Here is a 24,045-nt window from a genome sequence, read left to right on the forward strand (position 1 = left end):
AAATGAAATATTACAGCTGTAAAACAAACACAAGAAAGTTCAACTAAGAGTTGTAATCAGATCATTACATTTAGAAAGCAGATTCTCTGATCCATGGGCCAGATTAAGGGTTTGTCTAGCAAAGACATTTTCCACCTCTCTAAGTAGCAGTACTTCATCTCAGCAGGTCTGAACTAATTGCACTGGTTTTGGCAGCCCCAATTTTATAACCATTAAACTTGGATCTTTCTTAAAGTTCAATAAATGTTGGAAAAATTGCAGTGGCAGCAGTGGCGTGACACAACGCACACTACAGACAACCTGTGGAATATTCTCCAGGGAACGTTAATTTATGGTGCTTTGCAAAATGTCTTTCAGGTTTTTCAGGCACACAGACATGTTGGTTGTGTGCACACCAGAGACACATAAAAAAGCAGAAAAAGATAATGCTGCCATTCATTCTAAAAGAAGTGACTTTCTTTAGACTTCTCAAAATATTTCAGGTCACATTTTATGAAATATATCTGTTTTCAGAAATCAAACGTTTTCTTTCCAAAGACAAAATAAAATCAATTTGTTTGTCTCGGGGTTCTGGCTCTGTAAATTTAGTCAAACAACTGTTGTGGCAAGCAGGGGCTCAAACATGGGAGGACAGATGAAGTCCTGATTTATGAGCCACATGTTTCTTCCGTCTTTTTTTCCTTAGGTCAAACTGGCAACTACAAAGGATCGTGTCCAGCAACGGAACACATTCATAAAGCCAAATTAAATTCCATTGCAAGTACAAAACTGTTTTCAAAACTGTGTTTCAAGCTGACAAGAGTGCCACAAGCAAAGAAAAATTATAAGCACAAATTGCATACTAGTGATAAATTACCAGTCCTCCCCAAACCTCTACCTCAAACATTATTAAGTTCAGTACTACAAAAGGAAACCCTCTAAAAAAAAGCATCAAACTAGTTCTCTGTAGCACTACACTGACTCTGTGGCATGAGACTGCAACCTAATTAGTGGTGTGGCTTGCATCTCTGTAACTGAATTATCCTGACTGCTCTTTTTTATTATTAGTTCCCTCTTCCAGAAGGGTAGAATGTTATCTGTTGCATTGTTTTCATTTACGCTTATTGATACTGAATTTAATTATGTTTTTCTAGCTCACAGTACTTAGGAAATTGGAAAGAGCCTGCTCAAAATTAAAAATATATTAGAGGAATTAATGAACAGTTTACTCGTCGGTGAACTGGTTCGGATGACATCAATCTGGTCATTAAACAAAGCCAATCATCCACCAGATACATGAAATTTCTATCCGTGTGTACATGAATCAAGGAAACATGCTTACTGCAATTTTCTGTGGGAAAAGTGCACATTCTTAGAGTGGCAAATTTTGGCCTCTTTAGTCACACTGACATCATCAACAGTGCTGAGGCCCTCCTCCAGCATCCACAGCAATCAAGAGCAAGTGACACAATTCAGCAAGGACTGAATATGAAGTTTATAGAGGTGAGGAGCTCCCCAAAGCCAGTGGGATCAGACAGGCAGGAAAGCACATAAACAATCCTTGGCAGGATAAAGACACATGTGGACTACATGGGCTCATCAGCAACGAGTGGGCTGTGAACGCTTTACACACCTTTTCATGGCTCCTCATCTCAACTGTGGCTCTTGGCACTGGGAGAGATGGAGAACAAGTTTCCACCGAAAGCTCAAAAAATGTGAGCCTTGAATTCAAAGCGAAAACTTCATACATGTGGAAGTTGAAAAAAAGCCCCAAAACGCTATAATGAGCACTCCACACATCTAACCCCAACATCTCCAATCACTCATACCCAGGATTTGCTTTTTTATTCTAACAAAAAATGGGAAGATGCATCAATGTGACTTGAATATTGATTCTGCTGAATGAGTTAGTACTTCAAAATCTTGCAACCCTGCATATTAAAATTTTAACTTACATCTGATGAAGCTGATTCAAGGATAATTCCAAACCCTGAAACAGGGGTTTCTGGTTCCAGGGGGGGTTCAATTGCTTGCAGACTCGATCGTTCTGAGTTTGTTGACAGCTTCTTCTCATTCTCTGTAGAGATGGGTTTCTTATTCATGGTAACTGGTTCAACAGCTTTGAGGGGCAGTTTTCTCTTTTTATTTCTCTTTCTTGATATTGTTGACTTCTGTGCACAAATCAGAGGAACAGGAGGCTGCTGTCTGTTTTGAGTCCCAACTGCATGACAGAAATTAATGCGTTAATTTTATAGACAAAAGCCCATGAATAACCACACAGATGCACCACTAAACTACTGACACACTGAACTTATTTTCTGGATAAGTGATGTGATTTTCAGGGCTGCTGGTGCATAGGAAACAAATAAGTTTTATCACCTTTGCATAATTTCCCAATCTTTACAATGGGGATAATGACAGTGAACTCTGCTGGGAGGCTTTTCAAGTCATACTGATGAACAGTATTTTAGGAAAATTAGGAATACACAGTTCTTTTTCCTAGTGACCACTGGATGGTTGGTGACATGAAGCACTTAAGCAATGATTAATTTGTGCGCCCCATGAATGACTGAAAATCTCACTATCTTTGAGGATCTCTTTCTGATAGAGTAAGATAATACAAGTGCTAATGAAATTACAGTTATTTTTATGACTGTGGTCTCCAAGTTAATTAGCTCAGCAAGAACATTTCAAGTACCATTATGTCAAGGATGAGTGAAAACACTATTCAATAGTTTAATTTCTTGGAAAAAAAGTAATCCAAAGTTGCATCAATTTGTTTTGCTCATACACAAAAACTGACATGTATTACCTCTGAAATACAAGAAACCGTATTTTATATTTATCAATATTTTGCACTTTCCAGTATCCACAATAATTCGTATAAATTAAAGCACCAATTCTGAACCTGTATCAATATGAACAAGTCCTCCAGAAGAATGCTATTAAGATACAATTACAGGTCTGGGTAAATCACTAAGATCAAGGTTGAAACAAACAAAAAGCCAGAAGTGCTATACATGCAGTTCAAATTCATTTAAGATACAACTAAGCTACAAAAGGTCTTAATTTACAAAGCCTGAGGAATAAAACAAACTTTAGAATACTGTTTATTAAAAGATTTCTGGAATATTTCATTTCTGGCAAGGATTTACAAGACTGTGATGTGTAGTTTATAATTAAGACAGTAGGGTGTTTGAATACCAAAATAAGTTATTACACTTTCACTTACAAGTTTGCGTTTTTTCTTTTATCAACAAAAATGCCAAATTACTTGTTTTCCTCTGCAAAACCATAATTTCAGAAACTATGAAGTATTCCCAGTGAATCAAGAGATTCATGAATTAACAAGGTACTTACTCTGTAGATACATAATAAATAAGAAATGCTCCTGCTAGTGAGGAGTCAGCTCTTTTGGCACAGACCCCAGCTCTGCAGCTCTCACTCGCAAGCCATTTTTCAATCACATATGTAACTTCAATGAAATTGATGTGACTGCATAAAGAATCCCATGTACCAGCAAAGACTGTAGAACTGGGCTTTTGTGCTCTCTGCCAATTGATGACTTCTAGAAAAGCATTTTTATGTGTGTCAACTGATATTACAAAACCTGTCTGATCCTTCTCATCACTCACTCAAACATTATACACTGTGGAGACAAGGAGTTTAGTCAGCCCTTCACTCCACCCATATTTCAGTTAATTACTCAACATTCCTTTTCTCACAGAGGCCTTATCCAGCCTCTCCAAGAGAGAAACCTCTATGGCTCCAGTGCCCATCACTCATGTTGGATGGGCAATTCAACTGACAAACCTCCAACATCTCTATCTCCTCACTAGTATTAACACTAATTTTTAGGTATGAGCCTAATAGAGGCTGCAGCTTCACATCAGCCTATGATGACCTAACTACCTGCAACGTTCTCATTATCTTGCTGGCTCAATTGCTTCTCTGGCTCTGCACTGTTCTGTTTCAGCTCCCGACCTTGTAGAAAACTAGACTCAAAAATTTTCCCCAGTGAACAGATTATTGCTGGTATACACACTGAAAGCTGGTACTTCACAGCCAGAAGAAGGGTGGAGGCCATGACATGCAGTGGCTAGCTCAGCTGAGACTGAGAGCAGAAAGAGGTTTGAATGAAGAGCTGTTTGGTAACTTTCAGTCACCTTCAAATTTTATTTTTCTTACCCCTAAGATTAGTGAACTGGTAAGCAGAACACAGGTAAAGTAGCATTTGGCACCCCTGAATAAATACACCGTGAAAGCAAACTGCACATGGTTATGGCATATTGACCTGCCCGCTCAACTCTCATTACGTATCTGATTATATCAGGGTCTTTCCAATTTAACTTTAAAAAGCTACAGGATAAAATCCCATCTTACAGGTAAGGATCTAAAAAGTAAAAATTGTATTTCCAAGAAACCTGTGAAAATCTGACTTTGAATGATACGTCAGGAGAGCTGGAAACAGTCCAGGTTTTCCCGAGTGCCCACACAGACTGATTTCCTAGACTGTTCCCTAACAGGAAGACCACATAATCACAGAACAGTCTGAGTTTGGAAAGGACCCCCAAAGACCATCTCATCCAACACCCCTGCAACAAGCTGGGCCATCTTCAACCAGATGCTTGTCACAGCCATGTACGTATGGAACTGGTCACTGTACCTGCTTGAATCTGCATCAATTTTCGCATGGTCTTGAGCTCTTGAAGAATCGCCTGCAGGGTTGACTGGCAATTACACGTACAGCAGTTTGGTCCAACCGACGAATTCACCATTGGGATTTCTCCTGAAAGAGAGAGGAATGAAATGGGGAAGAGATAATGTAGCCCATACAAAATCACCCAAACAACAATTAGCAGGTGTTTGAAACTGTGATCAATATACCAGATTGTGAAATTAGATCCAAAGCATGAAAGCAAATAATTTTCAACGTGGTCCCTTTTAGGAGGAAGGGACCACCAGTTTTCATTCAATTACTAATACGTGCAATTATATAGAGTTGGGATACAATGTTACATGGGCTGGAGAAGACTGCTCAGAGTGTGAATATAATGCACTCCTCGCAGCAGGGCTCTCTATTGTCAGGCTGGTTCATCTTGAATAACAAAAGCACCAAACCTCATTACAAACATACTCATTTTATCATACACACACAAAAAAAAGCCCATCTCCGAGAACAGTCTTACAAAGAATGAAGACACTCTGTGTAATAAAGGTTTGTACTGTACATAAAATGAGGGTCTAGGAATTTTTAAACTGCTTGAATGTTACATGTGATTCTTTACCATATGAAGAATTGAGAATGAAAATAAAATACCCTGTTTGGAGGAAAAAAAAACCCCAAAAACAGGACAGAAAAGAACCACCAGCCAGGAAAGCTTTCAATTCTGCTCTTCTGTTTGCTAGGGTGGGATTGTTTTCTATGTTTCCCATCACTGAGACCTACAAGAAGGGCTTTCCATAGTTTCCCTTCTAAAATTAGTATAGTAGTTCAATAGATTCCTTTTGTCTAGTAATTTGAGTAGTGTTTAACTAAACTTACATAGCTCTAGTTCTAGTCCTCAGCAGTGCTTTTATTACTGCCTTACTTTCCAGAAGTTTTGCATTTTTTGTTCTGAATTAAAACAGGCTGTAACAGCTGAGGGATTTCAAACTTTGCCTGTATTGTTGTATCCTGCACTTTAGTTTAAGACAGCTGTATCCCTAGTTTTAATGCTGCAAACAAAATTTTCAATATTCAACAAAACATCTAACAGTATCTGGTTGAAATTGAGGCTAGATGGGATGCACTTCCTTTCCAAATGTGCTTACAAGTCATTTAAATGGATGGCTATTTTACTGATCATCAAAGAATGTAAGAGGAGGGATGACCACTGTATGAAGATGGGTACAAATGCACCCAACAAAAGTCACCTCACTTGGTGTCACATGTGGACTTCAGACAGTGTATTTCCCTTTTTCTTCTACAGCCTGACACTTATCAGGTGCCCTTTAATCATCACCTAGCTAAAGTGAACATAAGCAATTCATTTAATCTCAACTTATAAATCTTCCTATTTTTCATTATTACTTCTGCTTTCCTCAGGTTATTAATATCTTTTCAGGTTTGGGTTGTGCTCTTTCATTAGAGCTCCCTGATGTCAGACCCAAACAGATCCCCTAACTTTAATCCTCATTTGAAATAGCTGAAAAACTGGCCACCATTAAATCACTCTCACTCTTTCCTAATTCTTCCAGTGTATCCCTCAATCCTCAAATCTCCATTCCCAGGCACTTGTCCTCCACCTCCTTCCATACAGTCCTTCAGATCTGAAGAAACATCTATTAGACTTGAGAAAACTGATGGTCATGCTCCAAAAGTGAGCTACTTGTAAAACTAAACTAATGCATCATTCCAAGACTGCTTACATCTTCTGGGTGTCACTCTCCTCTTTTCCTCAGATATTTAGATTCTCCACACTACTGCAACTACAAATTTTGGTATTTTAAAACATCATCCATGGACAAAATCTGTATTAAGAGTAGTTTAAAAATCCCTGCAAATCTAGCTAACGCAAATGCAACAGCTCCACTGGCTTCATCTCTCCAAGGTTTCAGCTGCAAATAAAACAACTTTTTAGAACTACAAGGTTATCTGGAAAACAGGCTGAGAGTTTCAAATTGAAACAAAAAGGTTTCTGACTCAGCAGGACTCTGCCTAGTTTGATCTCACCCTTCCTTTGTACACTGTCTATTCACTGAAGTTCCTTGGGGCATGGATGGGATTTTAGCTTTTCAATGGTCCATAAAGTGTTTAGCCCATTGTTACAGGTACAGAGGGGAAAAAAAGAATGTTATCTTTAGCTTTGCAGCAGATTAATCAGAATCCCTCAACCTGGCTCCACCAATATGCTTTACATACCTGTTATAAGCAGATTTTAAGTAGATGAATTTCAAAACTACATATAATTTAAGAGCACCAGCATAAAACTCTGTACCTTTCAGTAAGACAAGCAACTACCCCAGAAACAGGAGTCTCAGGAACTAGGAGAGTTTTATTAACAGAAGACAAATACAAAGAACATCCTTCCTTCAGTGCTTTCTCAGTTGTTTTAGATTAAAAGCTCTTTGGGATAAAGCCTGTCCTCTTAATCAGAATCCAATATTCTAGCAGGCTTCTGGAAATGGTATCTGAGAAACTATGGGGGGAAAACAGGGTTGGTGGCTTTTGCTTCCTTCTTAACGAAGACTCTACATCATGGTAAATTGCATGTGAAAACGTGAACAAATTGTATCAGTAAACACCTGTACATCTTTCCTATTGCAATATAACATGTTCCTAATGAAAACACACAGGCACACAGGCTCCTGAAGGAAAACCAAAGGGTCTATTTTCCCATTGAGGCATTGGGGATTTACATTATAATCCCCATTAGCATTGATAGAAATTACCCATGTAAATCTACCACAGGTACTGGGAATGGGAAAAGACCCCACCAATATTTTAAATCAAAGCAGGGTTCTACTGACTCAATACATATTCATGAGAGTTTTTTATTTTCTTTCTATCATCCCTCCTCTGATCAGTTATTGTGTTGTAAGAAACGTCTTGTAGAGTATTCTCAGTCATTGTTCCAAGCACTACCTTTATCATTTTTAGAGGACAAAAGCAACTCTTTTCAACTTGTTATAAATCAATTTTTAATTTTAAAAGGAGATCAGACTTTTTATTTTTATGAAGGAGTCTTTAAAGAGCCATCTCCCTCTCTTCCGGAAGCTAGCCAGCAGGCAAATTTGATACCTCCTTGTAGGACTGAGAGAAAGAGATGACACAAGTACTTGAGTTGCTCCCCCCAGCGTGAGCAGTAGGTAGCCCAGGACAGTGTTTCTTGCAGCTGGGTCTGCTGAGAGGGAATTCACTTGCTGTACCATTGCTACCAGTTTATGCTGAAAAAGCATGGAGGAACTACCCAGTGAAAATGATCTTGATACAACTAAAAAGCAATTCAGCTGCTGCATCACTGCTAGATTTGGTACAGAACACAAGAAGTGAAACTCAAGTGTTAGTTTGTTGTCTCTAATAGGACAGACATGGTGCTCACTGTTTGTAGCCCCAAGAGGCTTCCACTAAAAGCAGTGGGTCACAGATGTCTACCTAACATCCTGACTTGTGGAACCACCACAAGTCTGGTTTGGAATAAATCCCTTTGGTTTTCAAGTATGTTCCTAATCTTCCCTCTGCTGCAGCACTGTCTAGGCTTGCCCTGTTCCTCCTTTACTCTTTTCTGGTTTTGTCAATAGCTTTCTCATGAATGCTTTCTGTATCAGCACCTATTACACATCTATTCCAGCCTCTCCTTGAATCACCATTACCCTGTGAGTAGATAAGTGCACCAGTGAGATGGACTTGATGCGTCTATTACATTCAAATTTGAGCAATTCAGATGGACTACAACACATAATCTTCATTTTTTTATAGAGGATATATCCACAGTGGACAGAGTTTCTGGACTCAGATCACCTACTGCAGATGCCTGAACATCTACCAGTGATGACCTAAGCCTCACAGCCTCAGGTAATAACTTTATGTCTGGCTTGAACAGTTTTGCTCTGGTAACTTAAACACCATGGTAAGTACCAAGGAATAGTACCTCCTTTGAAGTATTGTTCAGCATTTCTACATCTAGCTTTCAAGAACTTTGTCCATCCTCTGAATAACATCTAAAATACTGAGTTTGATGCTTGGGCTCCCAATACGATGGATGGGGGATTGAATCAGGCTGTCACAATGCCCAGGAGAGATGTGTGCTGGGTAAGGAGCAGTTTCAGGGCTCACTTGCTACCCAGAAATATATCAAAAGTTTTTCTTCCCTAGAGACCAGGTTTTGGAGCCCAAGCACCAGCTGGGATCACAACACCCCACTAGAGGCAGACACCTCAAACCAAACTGCTACGTAGATTGTCTTTTCAAAAGTGGCCAGAGGAGAGGGCCCACACCCTCCTTTATGTAATAACCCAAAAGATTGCATTCCTTTCAGCAGCAGGACAGATGCAAAGGGAGGTGCCTCCTGGGCTACTGCCCCAAGAGCTGGGAGCCTGGGCATTCCTTCCGTCCAGCCCAGAAGGTTGCTCAACCTGACCCTTCCATGTCCCACAGACCACTCCAAACCTGTAAAACATCGTAAGTCAGCTGAATCCTTCCTCCACACACAAAAAAATCAAAGCTGACATTTTCTTGTATATAGGGCCAAATCCTGTCAACACATTTTAGCTCACATGCTGAATCAGGCCCCTGAGGGGATAGAGGTGCTGCTCCACCTACTTTCCGGATTTGGGAACAAGGCACTTAATCTATGCAGGCTTGGGCACTTCTGTGCATGCAGAGAACTGTCCCTGCCAGTGCCCAGGGCCTCTAAGGACAAAGAAGGAGATGTATGATGAGTTTTGGGTCCTTCCATATTTAGAAGATTGTTATGGTGGGGTTTTGACAGCAGAGTTTTTTAATCTGGCAGTAAAATCTTATTAAGTCCCATTCTCTGGGACTTAATAAGAGAAACGCATTTTAAAGGCATGCTGCCATCTACTTCAGGGCAGAATTCTCTGCCAGTATTGGATTGGCCACACTCTAGTACATGCTGTTCATAGGTAGACTGCATCATCTCTTTTCTCCAAGTCTCATTGGAATAAAAGCCTAAGGCTGTGATGGAATTTTGTACCTGCAGTTCAGTGGCCTGTTATAAGGCTGATGCCATTCCCTTATGAAAGGCAGTAGAATCCTGCTCCACAAGTGGTGTCACAACAGTGCTACATTACTCACAGCAAAGAGGAGTGGTAGAGGTTGACATTTAATTAGCCATGAATTTAATAACAATGACAAAAGCTGTTTTAGTAAGTACTGTATAGAAATTAAGCTTGTAAAGGCATTGAGTAATTCTGTCCTATCACCAGGAAACCATTTTAAAAGCTAAGACAGATGGTAGTAGAATGCACCGTGCCCACTTTCACACCTTTTTGAAGTGATAACTATGTGCTCATTTTGTAGACTCTGAACTATAACTACTTTCAATGCAGTGGTACAATATATCATCACAACAAAGGCAGATATTTAGCAGAGAACAAGGAAATGGGAAAAAAAGGTACTATTCTCAGTATCTAACACAGGTCATACCATTGGATGCCACAGTTCGAGCCTGATTTTGGAACGTTTTGGATCGAGTTCCATATTGCCCTGGAAAATGGCTGGCTTGGGGTGATAATTCATTCCATGCACCGCTCTGTGATGGATGAAGGCTCGCCTGAGACTCCGCAGGGGGATTCAGGCGCTGGGCCCAGGCTAAGTCTAAATCTTGGGGCTCCTCCTTCAGTTTTTCTCCTTCTTTGCCAACTCGTTGATAGATTCTTCCAGTGCTGTCATTCAGTAATCTTCTCATCCCTGTAATTTGTTTTTTAATTTCCCGGCTTTCATCTCCTAATGAAAACAGAGCCACAGTTATCACTGTAAATTAGCAAAAACAGTAATGGGTAGCGATTAGTGATTTTAGATGCCAATAAGAGTTGGAGCACATAAATAAATAAATAAAAACAAGAATGAAAAGAGATGGTTCAGTGGTCCTTGGGATGTACCAGGCTACACTTGCACACAGCCATGGCTGACAGCTCTCGTGGCTGAAAGACCTGCTGCACTTGGCTTTCTTGATGCTGTTTCTTAAGGCTTTGATGAGTTAAGATTATTTTTTGCCAGAAGGAAATAATAATAGCTACAGCAGTTTCAAATAAACTGTCTTTTTAAGAGACTGATCCTATTCAGGCATTGACATCAGTGGATATTTTCCCTGAGTAAAGCCCACAGGATCAGACCCTTTATATATCAGTTTGCTGTATGTTGAAGAATAGATCCGACCAAAAAAAAAAAAAGCACAGAAAGCACCACACCACACACATGCAGAACAGCATGGCATCTATTGATTTTAATGAACAGAATCAGTTCCTTAGTCCACAGAATTTAGTAATACTGGATTATACAGGAATAAATTAAACAGTAGCTAATACGTGTGTAACTGCGGATAGCTGAACTGCTGGATGTCTTTAAAATGTAGATTCTAAAAAGAAAATGAAAATACACACAAGAAAAATGTGGCTGTTCCAAATAAATTCAGGGCATTTAAATAATAAAAGTTACATACTTAATACTCCTGGCACCATTTAAGTATTAATTTTGCATATTAAACTGCTGATTGCACAATGAATAGATGTGTTTTGGGCAGACAGTAGCTATTTTGCTCGTTAAAGCACACATTACATTTCATGAGTGATAAGGAAGTGTTCATTGCCTCTACTGAAGTAAGAAGCTTCTAGTTTTCTTACTGGTAATAGAAAAATCAAACATCCTAAGCAAATGGCATAAGTAAGATCTAGAAACTGATGAATCAACCTTCCTTTACAGAACACTTAATACAATAATTCCTGGTATCCTCCATTCAATTTATATTTGTGCTTCCCAAAATAAACCTATTTTTGGCAAAGCAATTGTGCAAAGGAAACTTCAGAAGAAAAAGAAAAACCTACTCTCCAAAAAATCTAAGATGCAAGGTTTGCTGTCTCTGGTTCAACAAGGTACTTGAGAGTGTGCTAAATGCTAGGCATGTGAACAATTTTATCAACTCAACAGCACTATTCAGTTGCCTGAACGAAGGTGCACGTTTAGGTAGCAGCTAAACCAGACAGCTAAAAGAGCAGCAAACCCCTCCTCAAAACAGGCCAAGCTCAACGTGGCTGGGACATGCTGCAAGCCCAGTGTACCCAGGGACACTAAATACCCGAAAAAGGGAGGTTTTATTCTAAGAGGAGAGTAAGCAGAAGGGGAGAGGAGCTGAACAATATGCTCCAGCCTCTGCTGGATCCCAGCATCTCCTGCTTGACCTGGCACACCGGTTCCCTGGGCTGGTGCCAGCTGGCTCCAGCCCACCCCAATCCAGCAAGGAGAGTGGGCGGCTTGCAAGAAAGCTTTGAGTCCAAACTTAGAAAAATATTTGCCAACTCTGTACAGCAACACTCCAGCACCATTTCCACTGCAGCTAAAGAGGCGAGAAAAACCCTCTTGCAAGGAAGTTCTGCACTGCATTTATTTATTTTGTTGGTGTGCCTGCAGATTTACGTGTGCGGGTGTGATTTAATTACCAGTAACAGCACCAATTCCTTTAAAATGACACTTTTTGGCCCCAGCCCAACCAGGGGTTGACTGTTTGCAGTTCCCAACGTCGAAAGGCTGCAGAGTACCACTGGACTCCAATTACTGAGATACTCACACCCATACACTGCATGCTGCCTTTCCCTGTACAGAGCTGTACCTGCCCATACCCCAGCTCCAAATGCTCCCACCACACCACAGCCTGGAGCAATCCCTTACAGTCGTGCCATTTAACATTACCCTGGAAGTTTTATGTTGGCAATTTGGATTTGTACTCAATGGCAAAATGTATGTGAGTTTCAAAACACCTTCCCACCCACCTCCTCCGGCCGGGTGCAGGGACTGTGCTACGTGTCTGGTCGGGTGACATGTTGTTAGTAAGATTAAATTTCCGTTACCCAATTACATAAAATATTAATGTTAATTGAGCTTATTCAGCCTTGATTCTGTTCCTTGTTCCTTTATACAGAAGTCTTCCTATACAGTGACATAAGCATACTTAACTCCAAATAGAAAAAACCACTACATTTATGTTACAATAAACTCTGAACTTGGATCCTACATAAGCTTATCTTTGTGTTTAGGTAAATCCTTACTTGAACAGCGAGATTCGCCCCTTATAAATTTGTTTGTTTGGGTTTGGGATTTTTTTTAAAAGGGATTTTTCTGTTGTTTTTTTCACTTTTGTTTGTTTGTTTGTTCTGTTTTTAAAATATGCCTTCCCTTTTACAAGGAAGGGCACTAAAAACCTAAAGGCTATAAGCCTGACTTAATCTTCAGAGCAAGTTTACATCCCTCCTCTCCCAGTCACGCCTTTTCCCAGCTTTTAGTTTGTAACTGACCAGGAACAGCAGCATCCCCCCCCAACACAAGTGAAGAGTAGCTGATGTTACACCACCTGAATCTGCAGATGGGCACAACACCAGCAACAGATTTAACTTCTTGCTCCCTGGTTATCTCATTTGGCTATTAGCTCTAGAGCTCAAGGACAGCATTTTGTTATCAGTTATTCCACTGCTGATAATTTTCACAGATAATAACCATGTAATTTAAAAATTAAAAAAAAAAAAAAAAAGATGGGGCACAGAAAAACACAGCAACTCAAATTAGTATGTCCTATGGAAGAGCCAGCCTTCTTTTAAATGCTGAATAGAATAATAAAGCACTGAAAAAAAGCAGCTCATTACATAGAAATCTGCATTACCTATCTATGCAAAGACTGCCAAGATAGATGCTGAGGCCTGAGAGCAGTGGTGCTTACTTCAGTCTCTCCCTGTACACATACCAGAGGTCCTCACCATTTCCAAGGAGATGGGGATGCCTCCAAAGAGCTGGCTACAGGATTTGATATTTGGACACTCCATGTAAACCCTTGGGTTTTATCTGAAACCAATGAAGTTACCTGAAAAAACTAAGACACTTACAAAATGTTACTCAAAATAGAACCATAGCAAGTTACAGCCCTATTTAGGAACTTGTATGTAATGATGTCAATTGACATAACAAAAACATAGTAACAATTTTTAATAACTACAGTTAGAGTTGTTTCCATGATGGCCCCTTACAAGTAAGCTATTTTCTTCCTACAGGACCTGACTACAACCTTATAAAACCAAAAAAAGAAGCAAAACGAAGCCCTTTAATAAATGCTACACAATCATAGAAAGTAATTTCCTCAAAATTCATCTCATTCTATTTCCTTACTGGAAGTGTACAGGACATAAAAACTTCTGCTGTGAAAGCTGCAAGACTGCTTAGAATTACAAAGGCACAAATGTAAACCAGAACTGTTCCAGGGTGCAGTAGCATCCACGTGCTAAGTGTGCAGCTGTCTGAAGCAACAGGCCTGTAAACAACTCCAGTTAACATATTAACGACAATTCATTTATTGCTCTTTGCTCCTAAATGCCTGTCCATCTTTTCACTATTATGTTTATTAATACATCACATTGCCTACCAACTAGTTGTTATACTTTTCCAGAATAGTTTATCAAATATTATCATAGCACTGCAAAGAATTATAAAATTATATGCAACCATATGTTCAAGTATTAATTTTATCCCAGTATTAGAGAAGTGGTAACCATGTCTGTATTGATGTGTGTGTTTTAAAATATATAAATGGGTGAACAGAATTAAGGTTGGACAATTGTCTGTATTTAGTATTTTCCTCCTTTGACTCACAAAACCAAACAACCATTATGTTCTCTTGATCCAGTATTTTGCAATTACTTTATTTCTAACATTTATGTTTCTCATATGTTTTGGGAAATATCCATGAGTTGACTTTTAAAATACAGTTTTTCTATAAATTAGGGTTTAATTTTATGTTTTTTCGGCAGCTAAAATGCTTATGGAACTTTTTCCTTTCTTGACCATACAAACAGGGCTTTTTCCTCTATCAGGCTGCTTACTGAAGGTACTTTCATCTCAGATTTCCACCTCTGTGTCCAACTAGGCCAAAACTGGTGGATGAGTTCAGTAGCTGTTGGTAGGAGGGTAGGAATGGCAGTGACAGACAGCCAGACAAGCACATGTGAGCTGACAACATTAGCCTGGTTTGTATGAAAACAAGGCTTCAGAGGTGAGAAAAAGTGGAAGTCGATGCATATGGCGTGAAAGCTCAACAAAAAATAATAAATAATTGCAAAGGGTTATACAATTAAGCATATTAAACTGCAGTTTATTAGATGCCACTTGAATGCTACCCTGCCTGGAAGGGGGCCAGCAAAACTTGCCTGCCGTGTTTGAAGACTCCATAAGGGCTGATTCAGAGCAGCTCAAGGAATCAGGAAGCATGTGCACACAGGGCACACATCTCCACTGCTCAGCCAGGCTGAACTCACTCAGATACCTTTTGGAATGCTACATACATGGTGTCCAGGTATTTCCTTCAGAACCAGCTATCCTAAAAGGGAAATCAGCACCCCCTCTCAGCAAAAACTATACCTATATCAAATCATCATTTTCAAAAATCAAGGGGTTTTTTGTCATCTTGTACCCCAAGTCATCCTGAAACAGAAAGTTGCAGAGGTCAGCACAGGGAAAATAGAGGATCCATGTGCATGATTCCTTATTGGAGCAAAGGTCTCCTAAATCACGTGCAATCTTACTGTGATGGCTCTGTGCATAATTGGAATTGGGCATCTGTTTAACTAAACTGATAAGGTAAGCACACAATTCCCAAAAAAGCAATCCCAGGTATTTGCTGGCATATAGGGACCTACACTGAAGAAAGAACACAGGCAACAACATGCTTTACAAATCAAAAACCTAGACCCCAAGTCAGCAGGGAGGGCAGTGGTCATAAACAGTGTGAGAGGGTCACACAATCCACCTGAGTTAAGAGCTGGAGAATTTGACTACCCTAAACTAACACGCAGGGACATTGAACCTGTGTTAGTCAAGGCATCTTAGCAGTGCTCTAAAATATCACTTAAAAGCACTTGCCTATGTTCATGTCACCACATAAAGCACTAGGATTAGATAAGCAGGAAAACCAGATCACCCTCAAATCAGACCTCTTACTTCCGAAGCAAGCACAGAAACACACGGTTTGATAACCCTGCCTACCATGAGACAAACAAAGCTAATAAGCAGCACAAACACTAATGTAAGCAAACAAATTAGTGTTTCTAATAATCAAACCCACATCAGGCCCCAAGACCATTCAGGATTTGGGGGTTAATTCCCTGGAAACTGTGTCAGACCAGGTAGCCCAGCTACCACTCCCACCACAAAATAACTCTTTGGAAGAGCCTGGTGAAGCAGTTTCAAAATACCCAACAAGAGCAGCTACAGAAGCCCACATTACACACTTCCATGCCACACTGTGCCAGCTAAATCACTTGGGAAAGGACAAGTGAGCAACTGCTCAATAAAAGCATATATTAATGGGGTCATATAATTAAAAAAGTAATAATATATAAGCAACAGCTTCCCCCAGTTTTTGGAAATATCCCAGGCCAAGATCACGCTTTAGCCCCAAAGGGAAAAAGTTACACCATTAGAGAACACAGATACATAAAATAAACTTTTATGCCGTCTTAATTACAGAAGCCACTACTGCAACAACCAGACCTGGGATATAATCCTATTAACAGTAACACAAGTCAGTGAAGTTACTTGTTAAGTCAACTTTTTCTCTGTGAATAAATTGCAACGAATATTATTTCTGGGACAGAATAAATTCTTGAAATTAGTGAGTAACTTATGCATCGCTCTCCTGCTCCAAGAACACATTATTTATTTTTACCATGACACAGCGAAGTTATTAATCTGCTGCCTTCCATTTCAACAATGCGAAATGCTGTAAAATGCACAGACACCTGCATTACAGTACATTTCAGTTCCACTTTATATCAGTCATAAACATCTCTGTTTTGGACATCTCTTCAAAACAAATGCTCCAAGCACACTGTGCGTAGCATTCAATTTTATGAAACTATAAAAGTTCTTCACTGTTAATTACACAGACAAATGTCTCATCACACATTTGATTACCAGGATAATATAATTAGTTTTCTACATTAACCTTTCAAACACAGAGCCTGAATTTCAAGTTGAAAGCATTGTAAAAACACTCAGTCTGGAGGTATACTATATTTCCACTTTTTTGTGACGGTAATAAAATATTAAGACTGAAAAAAACCAATATGGTGTATGCAAAAGATTTTTTTTTAATAGACAGTCTAGGTTTAATAATCACTGTCTGCAAGACACAGGTGTACACAGTCCCCTCACGGGCTTGTAATACCAAGTCTGGGCTAGCAGCCCTGTGACATAACTGGAAAAACTGAAGTCAGGTCTGTTTTAAATCTCACCCACGTTTGAAGTTTAAGCATTTCACTCTGGGCTGCCTCCTCATTCTCAGATTGAGCAGTCTCTTCTGGTACCAGAAAACTAAACCCCTTCCTTCAAAACAAAAGATACGCCAATCCTCATCCACAAAATACAGCAGTCATATTCCACATACCCCTGCAATTTTGTAAAGACTGGGGTTAGCATGTCCTTCATCTAGAAAGATGTGACTTCTTGTTCGTCATCTTATCAGAACAAAGGACTGGGGGAGAGAACAAGCCATCACATCTCCCACTCCCAACATTGCACCACGAGAGAAAACTTCCCAAGATCTAGTCAGAAAGCAGCTGGACTCCACACCATTGCAACCATTGCAGTTGTGTCCAGTACCATGTTCCTTTAATTGCACTGAAGCTTCCTCCAATTTTCAGCCTACATTTACACAAAGTTGTATTTTGCCCATCTGTGCTGGTGCAAAAAAGACCATCTAGGTTCAACAGGCCTTTCCTGACATTTCATCCTTAATTTATCTGTATGTTCAACAAACTAGATTCTTCTGATTTACTGTTTACCTGAGCAGCTCCCCTCTTCTCAACAGCACAGTTTTGAGTTAACCATGCTCAGCTGTGCAACCAAGGCATTTGCACATCCCACTCCTGATAAAGCTTCGTTCATTTATGGACTGCCACTAACGTTTCACTTTCTCTGAAGGTAATAATTTCAACACTGTATCATAGCACCCATTCCATACTGAAGGCAGCATCACACCGAGGTTTCAACTGCTGATGCCATGGATCACTTAAACTGAAGGACAAACTTGACTCTAAACCAGAAAGTTGGAATAAACATCCTTCTGAGATAAATTCTGGCATAAAGCAGTGAAATCAAGTGAAGCAGCAATTATACCCTGACTGTACCTGATAAGGAAGATCCTTGATAGGATTCACAGTCTTAAAGGTTAAGTTCTGACTGACTCTTGAAATAGGTGAACTTGAGGCACTTAAAATGCCAGAGCACCTTCAGTCACAATGAAAAGCTGAACACACTAAAAAGGAAAAGCCCAAACAAATCTAAGGACAACACAACCAAGCCAAAATCACGATCAGTTGGTCTGACTCACAGCACAAATGTCAAAGCACAGACTTCTGCACATTCTTAGAGCACTCCGGCTGATGCCTAATTCTTGCCGAAGCTTTATCATGACTTAGAATTGCAAGAGAAAGCATTTCAAGTAAACCTCTGGTGGAGCTCACTCCATCAGGTTTATCAGACTTCACCAAAATTGCTTACAGAACACGAAATTCAAACACAAAGGATAGCAGCTGCATTTGCTTCTCCCTGGAAATGGGTGTAGGGAAGAAATATTTGCTCAAAATCCTAATGGTGAGAAGCTGAGAAGGGAATTTAATGCAGCTCCCACCCCCGTTTTAACACATCCTCTTGCTCTCTTCCATTTGCTGCTGACCTCTAGGAGAGGATGTGGCACTATGAATTTAGGAGACAAAGGCATTTGGCATGCAGAGTGACTTCAGGTGTTGATTCCCACATCCCAGTGCTTCTTGCTGGCTCCAGGGGGCAACACACACAGACTACAGCAACCTTAAATCACCCCACAAAAATGTTTAGGCTCGTGGTGTCAAAAAAGAGAGGCAGACATCCTCAAATCTCTTGCTGCAAAGGCACTTGCTTTCTCCAAAGCCTGAACAAAGTGTCCACAGACTTGCTTTATACAGCTCAAAAAACTGGCCCCCACTTCTTCGAATTTAGCCTGCCAAATCTTTCCCAAGAGGTGCTTTATCCAGATGAGGTCCTGGATGAAACTGGAAGGGGCTACAAGCAGGAAAGGATGAAGCACTCTGCAGCTGAGGAGTTATATAGGACAAAAAGCACACAAGAAAGGTAAAGATTCACTGATAGCCAGTCACTGATATGCTGTAATACATATCATGCTGCAGACTCTATACTACTTCTCTATTTTCTTTACACATTTTTAACTGTTGATTTAATTTAATTTTGCCATGGCAGGATTAGCAAGCAAGCTCCAGAGGTGAAAGGACATTACATTAAGACAGCACATTAATCCTCTATCCCACCCAAGGCAGAAGCAAAACCAAACAAATAGCAGCTTCCTGGAAATTGAATTTCTGTTATCCAGATGTCAAAGATGTAATACCCCAATTACACAAACTATTGCCAGTGAAGCATGCCAGGGAATATGCAATGTAAATGGGGTAGGCACAGAGCTGCAAAACTGCAGAGTCAGCATCTGGCTCTCTGAGTGAGTGATAATTAGCACTGTGTGTAGACACTAATAAACATTTATGTCTGAAATTACAACTTTTAGCAGTGTTAATAAAGGATATATTGGCAATTCGTAGAATAAAGGGGTCTTGAAAAGAACGTCATATTAAACAATGGCAGGCGCTTTCTCTGCTTGCACAGAGGTTTTTTCCTCCCTAATTGCAAATGGCCACGCAATGTTGCTCGGAAATTAATCAACACAAGCACATACCTAAAAAAACTGGTTGTGTTTCTTTGGTCTCCCCATTAACATCATTGCTGTAGTCAGAGATCTTATATATCTCATGATGGTAATCTGGAATGAAAAACGATAAAAAAAATTAGAACTCAAGTGATCTGGAAAAAATGAACACTGAACACATTGCTACAGTTTTACTACACAATTTATCAATATATCTGCAGTTTATTTCATGTACATCAAATTAACCACAGAAAATGTGCTCTGTATCAGCACCTCCTGCAAAACCTTTGCTCACACTGGAGAGACTCAGCTCAAATATTTCACAGATTTTAGGGAATAGCTACGCCTGCCCTAAATTACTGTGTTCATTTTCACAGCAAATTATCCCACCAGATGCCAATTATCTGGCTTCTTGCTTTACAGATGGAAAGCAGATTTATAATGAAAACTTTACCTTCCCAGAGACAAGGGAAACTTTCAAACTTCACCTCAGTAAGGAATCAGCAATGTATATCAGGATAGCTTTACTCAGCTATCCTGACTCATACTGATGTCACTGGCCTCCCAATTCTGAAGGAGAATCAGAGACACCTAACGATATTCACCTATAGAAATTAATGTCTGTCATGACCTGAAGAATAACCATTGGTATCTCACACAGAGATGTTACAGGATATTAAAAAAAAAAATTGAAAATCACCACTGAATTTCTATTTCAAATAAAAGAATATTTAGCTGTGATGGTCTCTGTTGTAACCCCAGGCAGGTGTTCAGTAAAACCAGAGCTTTGTTTACATGTGTGCACAGATGGAATAGTAAGTCCAAGGAAAAAAAGTGTCTTAAGGCAGCTCTCCTGGACGCTATTTCTGACTCTGCTACTGGCACACACTCTGTCCTTCAGCAAATCGCTCAAGACTGAACAATATATTCAGTGTCTTGAAAGAGCCACCTCCCCACCTCACTCCTTCAACGCCCTCCCAGTTCCCAACGCTCTCAGCTACTCCCTCCGTAAACTGGTTTTATGTTTATTTGCCTCACAAAAACCAAGGCAGAAATTAACTCACGGAAGGGCACTTTGGGGGATTCACTTAAAGGTGTAACAGAATCAGAGGGCAGCATAAGTAGCTCCTTCTCACATGAGCAGCACACCTGCACCTCTGACGAAACAGCTACAGGATTGGAAAGGTCTCCTGGAAGCCACTTTTTTGTTACGTGCTGTTTATTTGTATAGCACGACTGTCTCGAGGGCACAAGAGGAGGAACAACCCAGTAAGTAAACTAAAATCAAGCTTAACGCAGCGATGCAACAGAATGAGAAGGGCCTGGAAAGAAAATGAGGGGAAAACAACCACACCACAGAACTGGAGAGGTCAGCAATGAGGTGCTACACAAAGGTGCCCTGCTTCCCAAGCACACCTGGAGAGTGAAATGGGTAAAGGTGAAGTTTGAAATATGACATAGAGGAAGTAAAAGCTTCCTTCGTGAGACTAAAACGGCGGGATTTACGCTGCCTTCCATGATCACTAGCTGTCCTGTTGAGCAGAGGGTGTGATGAAGTGGCCTGGTGGGCACTCGATGGCCAATCAGGGTCAACCTGCTACACTCTGCACCTTCATCCTCTCAAGGACATTCCACGGGAGCAAGTGTGGAAACTAGGACTTAAATGACTTATGGACTCATGGTCCTTAGTTATACTGATTACACATGGTTTCTTCTCTAGAACTTTTCTTTGTAAATCCAGCTGGTCACAATACTCTTCCGGTCTGCAGCTGCCGCCCTAAAGTCACATTTCATCCCAGAGGTGGCTGTGTTTTAGCACGGATTTGCTCTCGATTTGGTCATTGTTGATCATCATGATAAGGTGCTCTGAAGTTATTTTTGGGACAGAATAATCACTGTAGGGGCACACATCAATAGCAGATGCTGTGTTATCAACAAATTGACACAGCACAGCCTTTTCTCTTTGGTTTCCTTCTTCCGCCTTGGATGTCACAGTCCAGGCACTTGGAAAACTGTATCAATTTCACAACAGTAAACACTAAACTGTGACATTACGGAATGACTCCTGCAAGAGGCAAAGGCCAATTACAAGAGACAACTATTTATACATAATTATCTTTCTAATCAACTGTGATAGAAGAGTATGAGAGTGCAGACTTACATACAAAACGTGATTTTTATCTCTTCTATTCTCAAAGTACAAAGACATAATTTTCCTCGAGGATATGCTTTTAGTGTAGCTTTTCTATTTGACTTTCTACATCCAAAAGGAGACCCCAGATAAAATAATACTTATTAATAATATACCATCATAACTGAATTTACCTATTAAGGTTAAATAAATTGTCTCATATACTGAGGCATATTTAAACCTCTAAGAAGCAGCAAGTGAGACTGGCAAAACAGTCACCTAGTTCTGGCACATATTCTTTTTACAGCTCCATCAGGACAGAGATAAACAAAGCAAAATTTCAGTTTTGTTTTCCACGTTTCACTTTCACCACCTCCACGCTCCAGCCTGGCCCTACACTAACTCTGCCTCTAAGTCAGGAGCACGTTCAGTACCAAAAATCCACAAACCAAACCTGTTCTCTGTAAAAATTACACCCTTGATAGGTTTCCTAATGGATACAGACCTCCAATGCATTTCAGACACATCTAACAGGTCACTGCCCCTCTAGTTTTTAAGACAGAGCATGTGTGATGCCCCAGACCACCCTACCACAACACAGCACTCATTATTTACTAGTCCCACCGAGCGAATTTATTTCTATCTTTTAATTTCTTCGTATTGAATGTAATTTTGCAGAGCACTCTTCAGAAAGCAAGTCTTGACACCCGTGTGTGTGTCCACCTTTTCACCAGAGTGACATTACACCCAAGCAGTAACCTGCCTTGAACTTGGCATGCAGGACACACACAGCGTTTCATGGAGATATTCCCGTCCAATACTTGGAAACACAAAAGGAGAAACGATCTCGAGTCAAATCCATCAGGGCGAAAACATCTCATCGGCCAGAGAAGGGATAAATCCCCAACCAAAACAAATCCCCTTGGGGTGGGAAGTCCACCTGTTAAAATGCCGACCAGCGGCTGTATCTTTTTCCCCTTTAATTAAAGAAAACAACAACAAGACTGAAACACAAGAGCTGTGCTTCTTCCCCGACATGAATCCAAATATTTCTCCCCTCACGATCCCTTTTAAAATATCCTCTTCTCCAAAAGCAAACACACCCCGAGCGAACAAGTTACACGCCAGCGGCTCTCCCCTGCCCACGTACGATTAATTACCTGCGTGGATTTTTAATAAAGCAACCTCGATTCAGCTTTTCTTTGAAATACACGGATGTACACAGCCGAGGGGAGGAAAAAAATCACCCCAAATACAATAAATCCACAAGAGTTGAATACTAAGGAGGTCCGTCGCTGCTCAAGTGTCATTATTTTTTGCTCGCTTGCCGATTTTACCTTTTCTCCCCCCCGCCCAAGCAGGATTTACCACGAAACACGATCCAACTTTATTTTGTGCAAGGTCTGCCTGGAAAAAAATAACACGTCCACCTGAGGAGGGGGGGGAGGCTCGGGGTGGTGGTTTTGCAACAACACGTAACACACATGCAAAAAAAATAATTAAAAAAAAAAGAGGAAACGGGAAGGGGGTGAAAGAAATAAAATAAAATTTTTAAAAGGCGTGCAATGGTTCGGGGGAGTTCAGGCAGAGGATTGCGGAGTTCAATAGCAGAACCGGGAGGGAGCGGCGGCCCGGGGGCGCCGCCGTTTCATAACGCCCCGCTCCCCCCGGGGCAAAAGTCGGGGCTGCCCCCGGCCAGCGAACAAAGCCCGACCGCCCCCGCCTTACCTTCGTTGACCAGTTTAAAGCTTTGGGATTTCCTGCTCCTCTTCCTCTGGGCGAACTCCATGGTGCGGGCAGGAAGGAGCGGGGCGGACACAGGACCGAGCTCCGTCCCTCCGATCAGCAACACACGCGGGGGTTGGGAGAGACGGCGGCTCCGGCGGCGAATAAAGGGATCCGGGACAAGTTGGCTCCGGTCTCCCCCCCGCTCCCGCCCGGAACTTTGAGGGAAAGCGGGGTGCGGCGGGGGGAGCCCCGCGGGGGCGATGCCGCCGCCTTCCCCCCCGCCGGCTGCGCGGCCGCGGCCCGGCGGCGAAGGGCGGCCCGCAATGGCTTCGCCGCCGGCGCCGGGACCCCGGTGCCACCTGCTGGGGGAAGGAAGGCGGCGGTTCCGCCGGCCGGGAGCCGCCGCCACCCCGGGGCCGGCCCGCCGCCACTCGGCCCCGCCGCGGGCTGAGGGCGAGGGGCTGAGGGGCAGCGCCATTTTGTGTCCCCCGCCCGCCGCCCGCCTCACACACGGGCACCGGCGCTGCCCCTCAGCCCGCCGCGCTGCCCGCGGCTCCCCTCAGGGCTGAGCGGGGGGAACTCCTCGGTTAGCGGGACCGGGCCGGGTCCGGCGGGGAGGGGGTTGAAGTTGGCGTGCGGGAAGTGGGTAAACCTTAGGAACTGATGGCTACACCTGTTTGTTGCCGTGTTTTACGGGGATTATCGCGGCGATGTGTCCGCCGGTGTCATGGACCGAGGCCTGGAGGAGAGCGCCGA

At 41.4% G+C, this 24,045-nt stretch overlaps 1 protein-coding gene across 4 annotated transcripts in view; it reads right to left on the reverse strand.

Moving 5' to 3' along the window:
* BEND7 (BEN domain containing 7) overlaps positions 1-23,782 on the reverse strand; it is a 46,097-nt gene extending 22,315 nt beyond the window's left edge. Inside the window, exons 1-5 of one of the 4 annotated variants that reach the window (XM_085082970.1) lie at positions 23,290-23,782; positions 19,461-19,544; positions 10,130-10,429; positions 4,646-4,768; positions 1,935-2,200 (exon numbers count right to left, since the gene is read on the reverse strand). In XM_085082970.1, coding sequence (XP_084939096.1) covers positions 1,935-2,200; positions 4,646-4,768; positions 10,130-10,429; positions 19,461-19,544; positions 23,290-23,767 — 1,251 coding nt within the window. In that variant the 5' untranslated portion in view covers positions 23,768-23,782. The remainder of the gene's footprint in view (positions 1-1,934; positions 2,201-4,645; positions 4,769-10,129; positions 10,430-19,460; positions 19,545-23,289) is intronic. The other 3 variants (XM_085082977.1, XM_085082961.1, XM_085082986.1) reach the window with 3 other exon arrangements.
* Positions 23,783-24,045: the final 263 nt, after the last annotated feature.

The sequence above is a fragment of the Lichenostomus cassidix genome, chromosome 1Aa (genome assembly GCF_008360975.1).
Source record: "Lichenostomus cassidix isolate B80296 chromosome 1Aa, HeHo_3.0, whole genome shotgun sequence".
Classification (NCBI taxonomy): Eukaryota; Metazoa; Chordata; class Aves; order Passeriformes; family Meliphagidae; genus Lichenostomus; species Lichenostomus cassidix.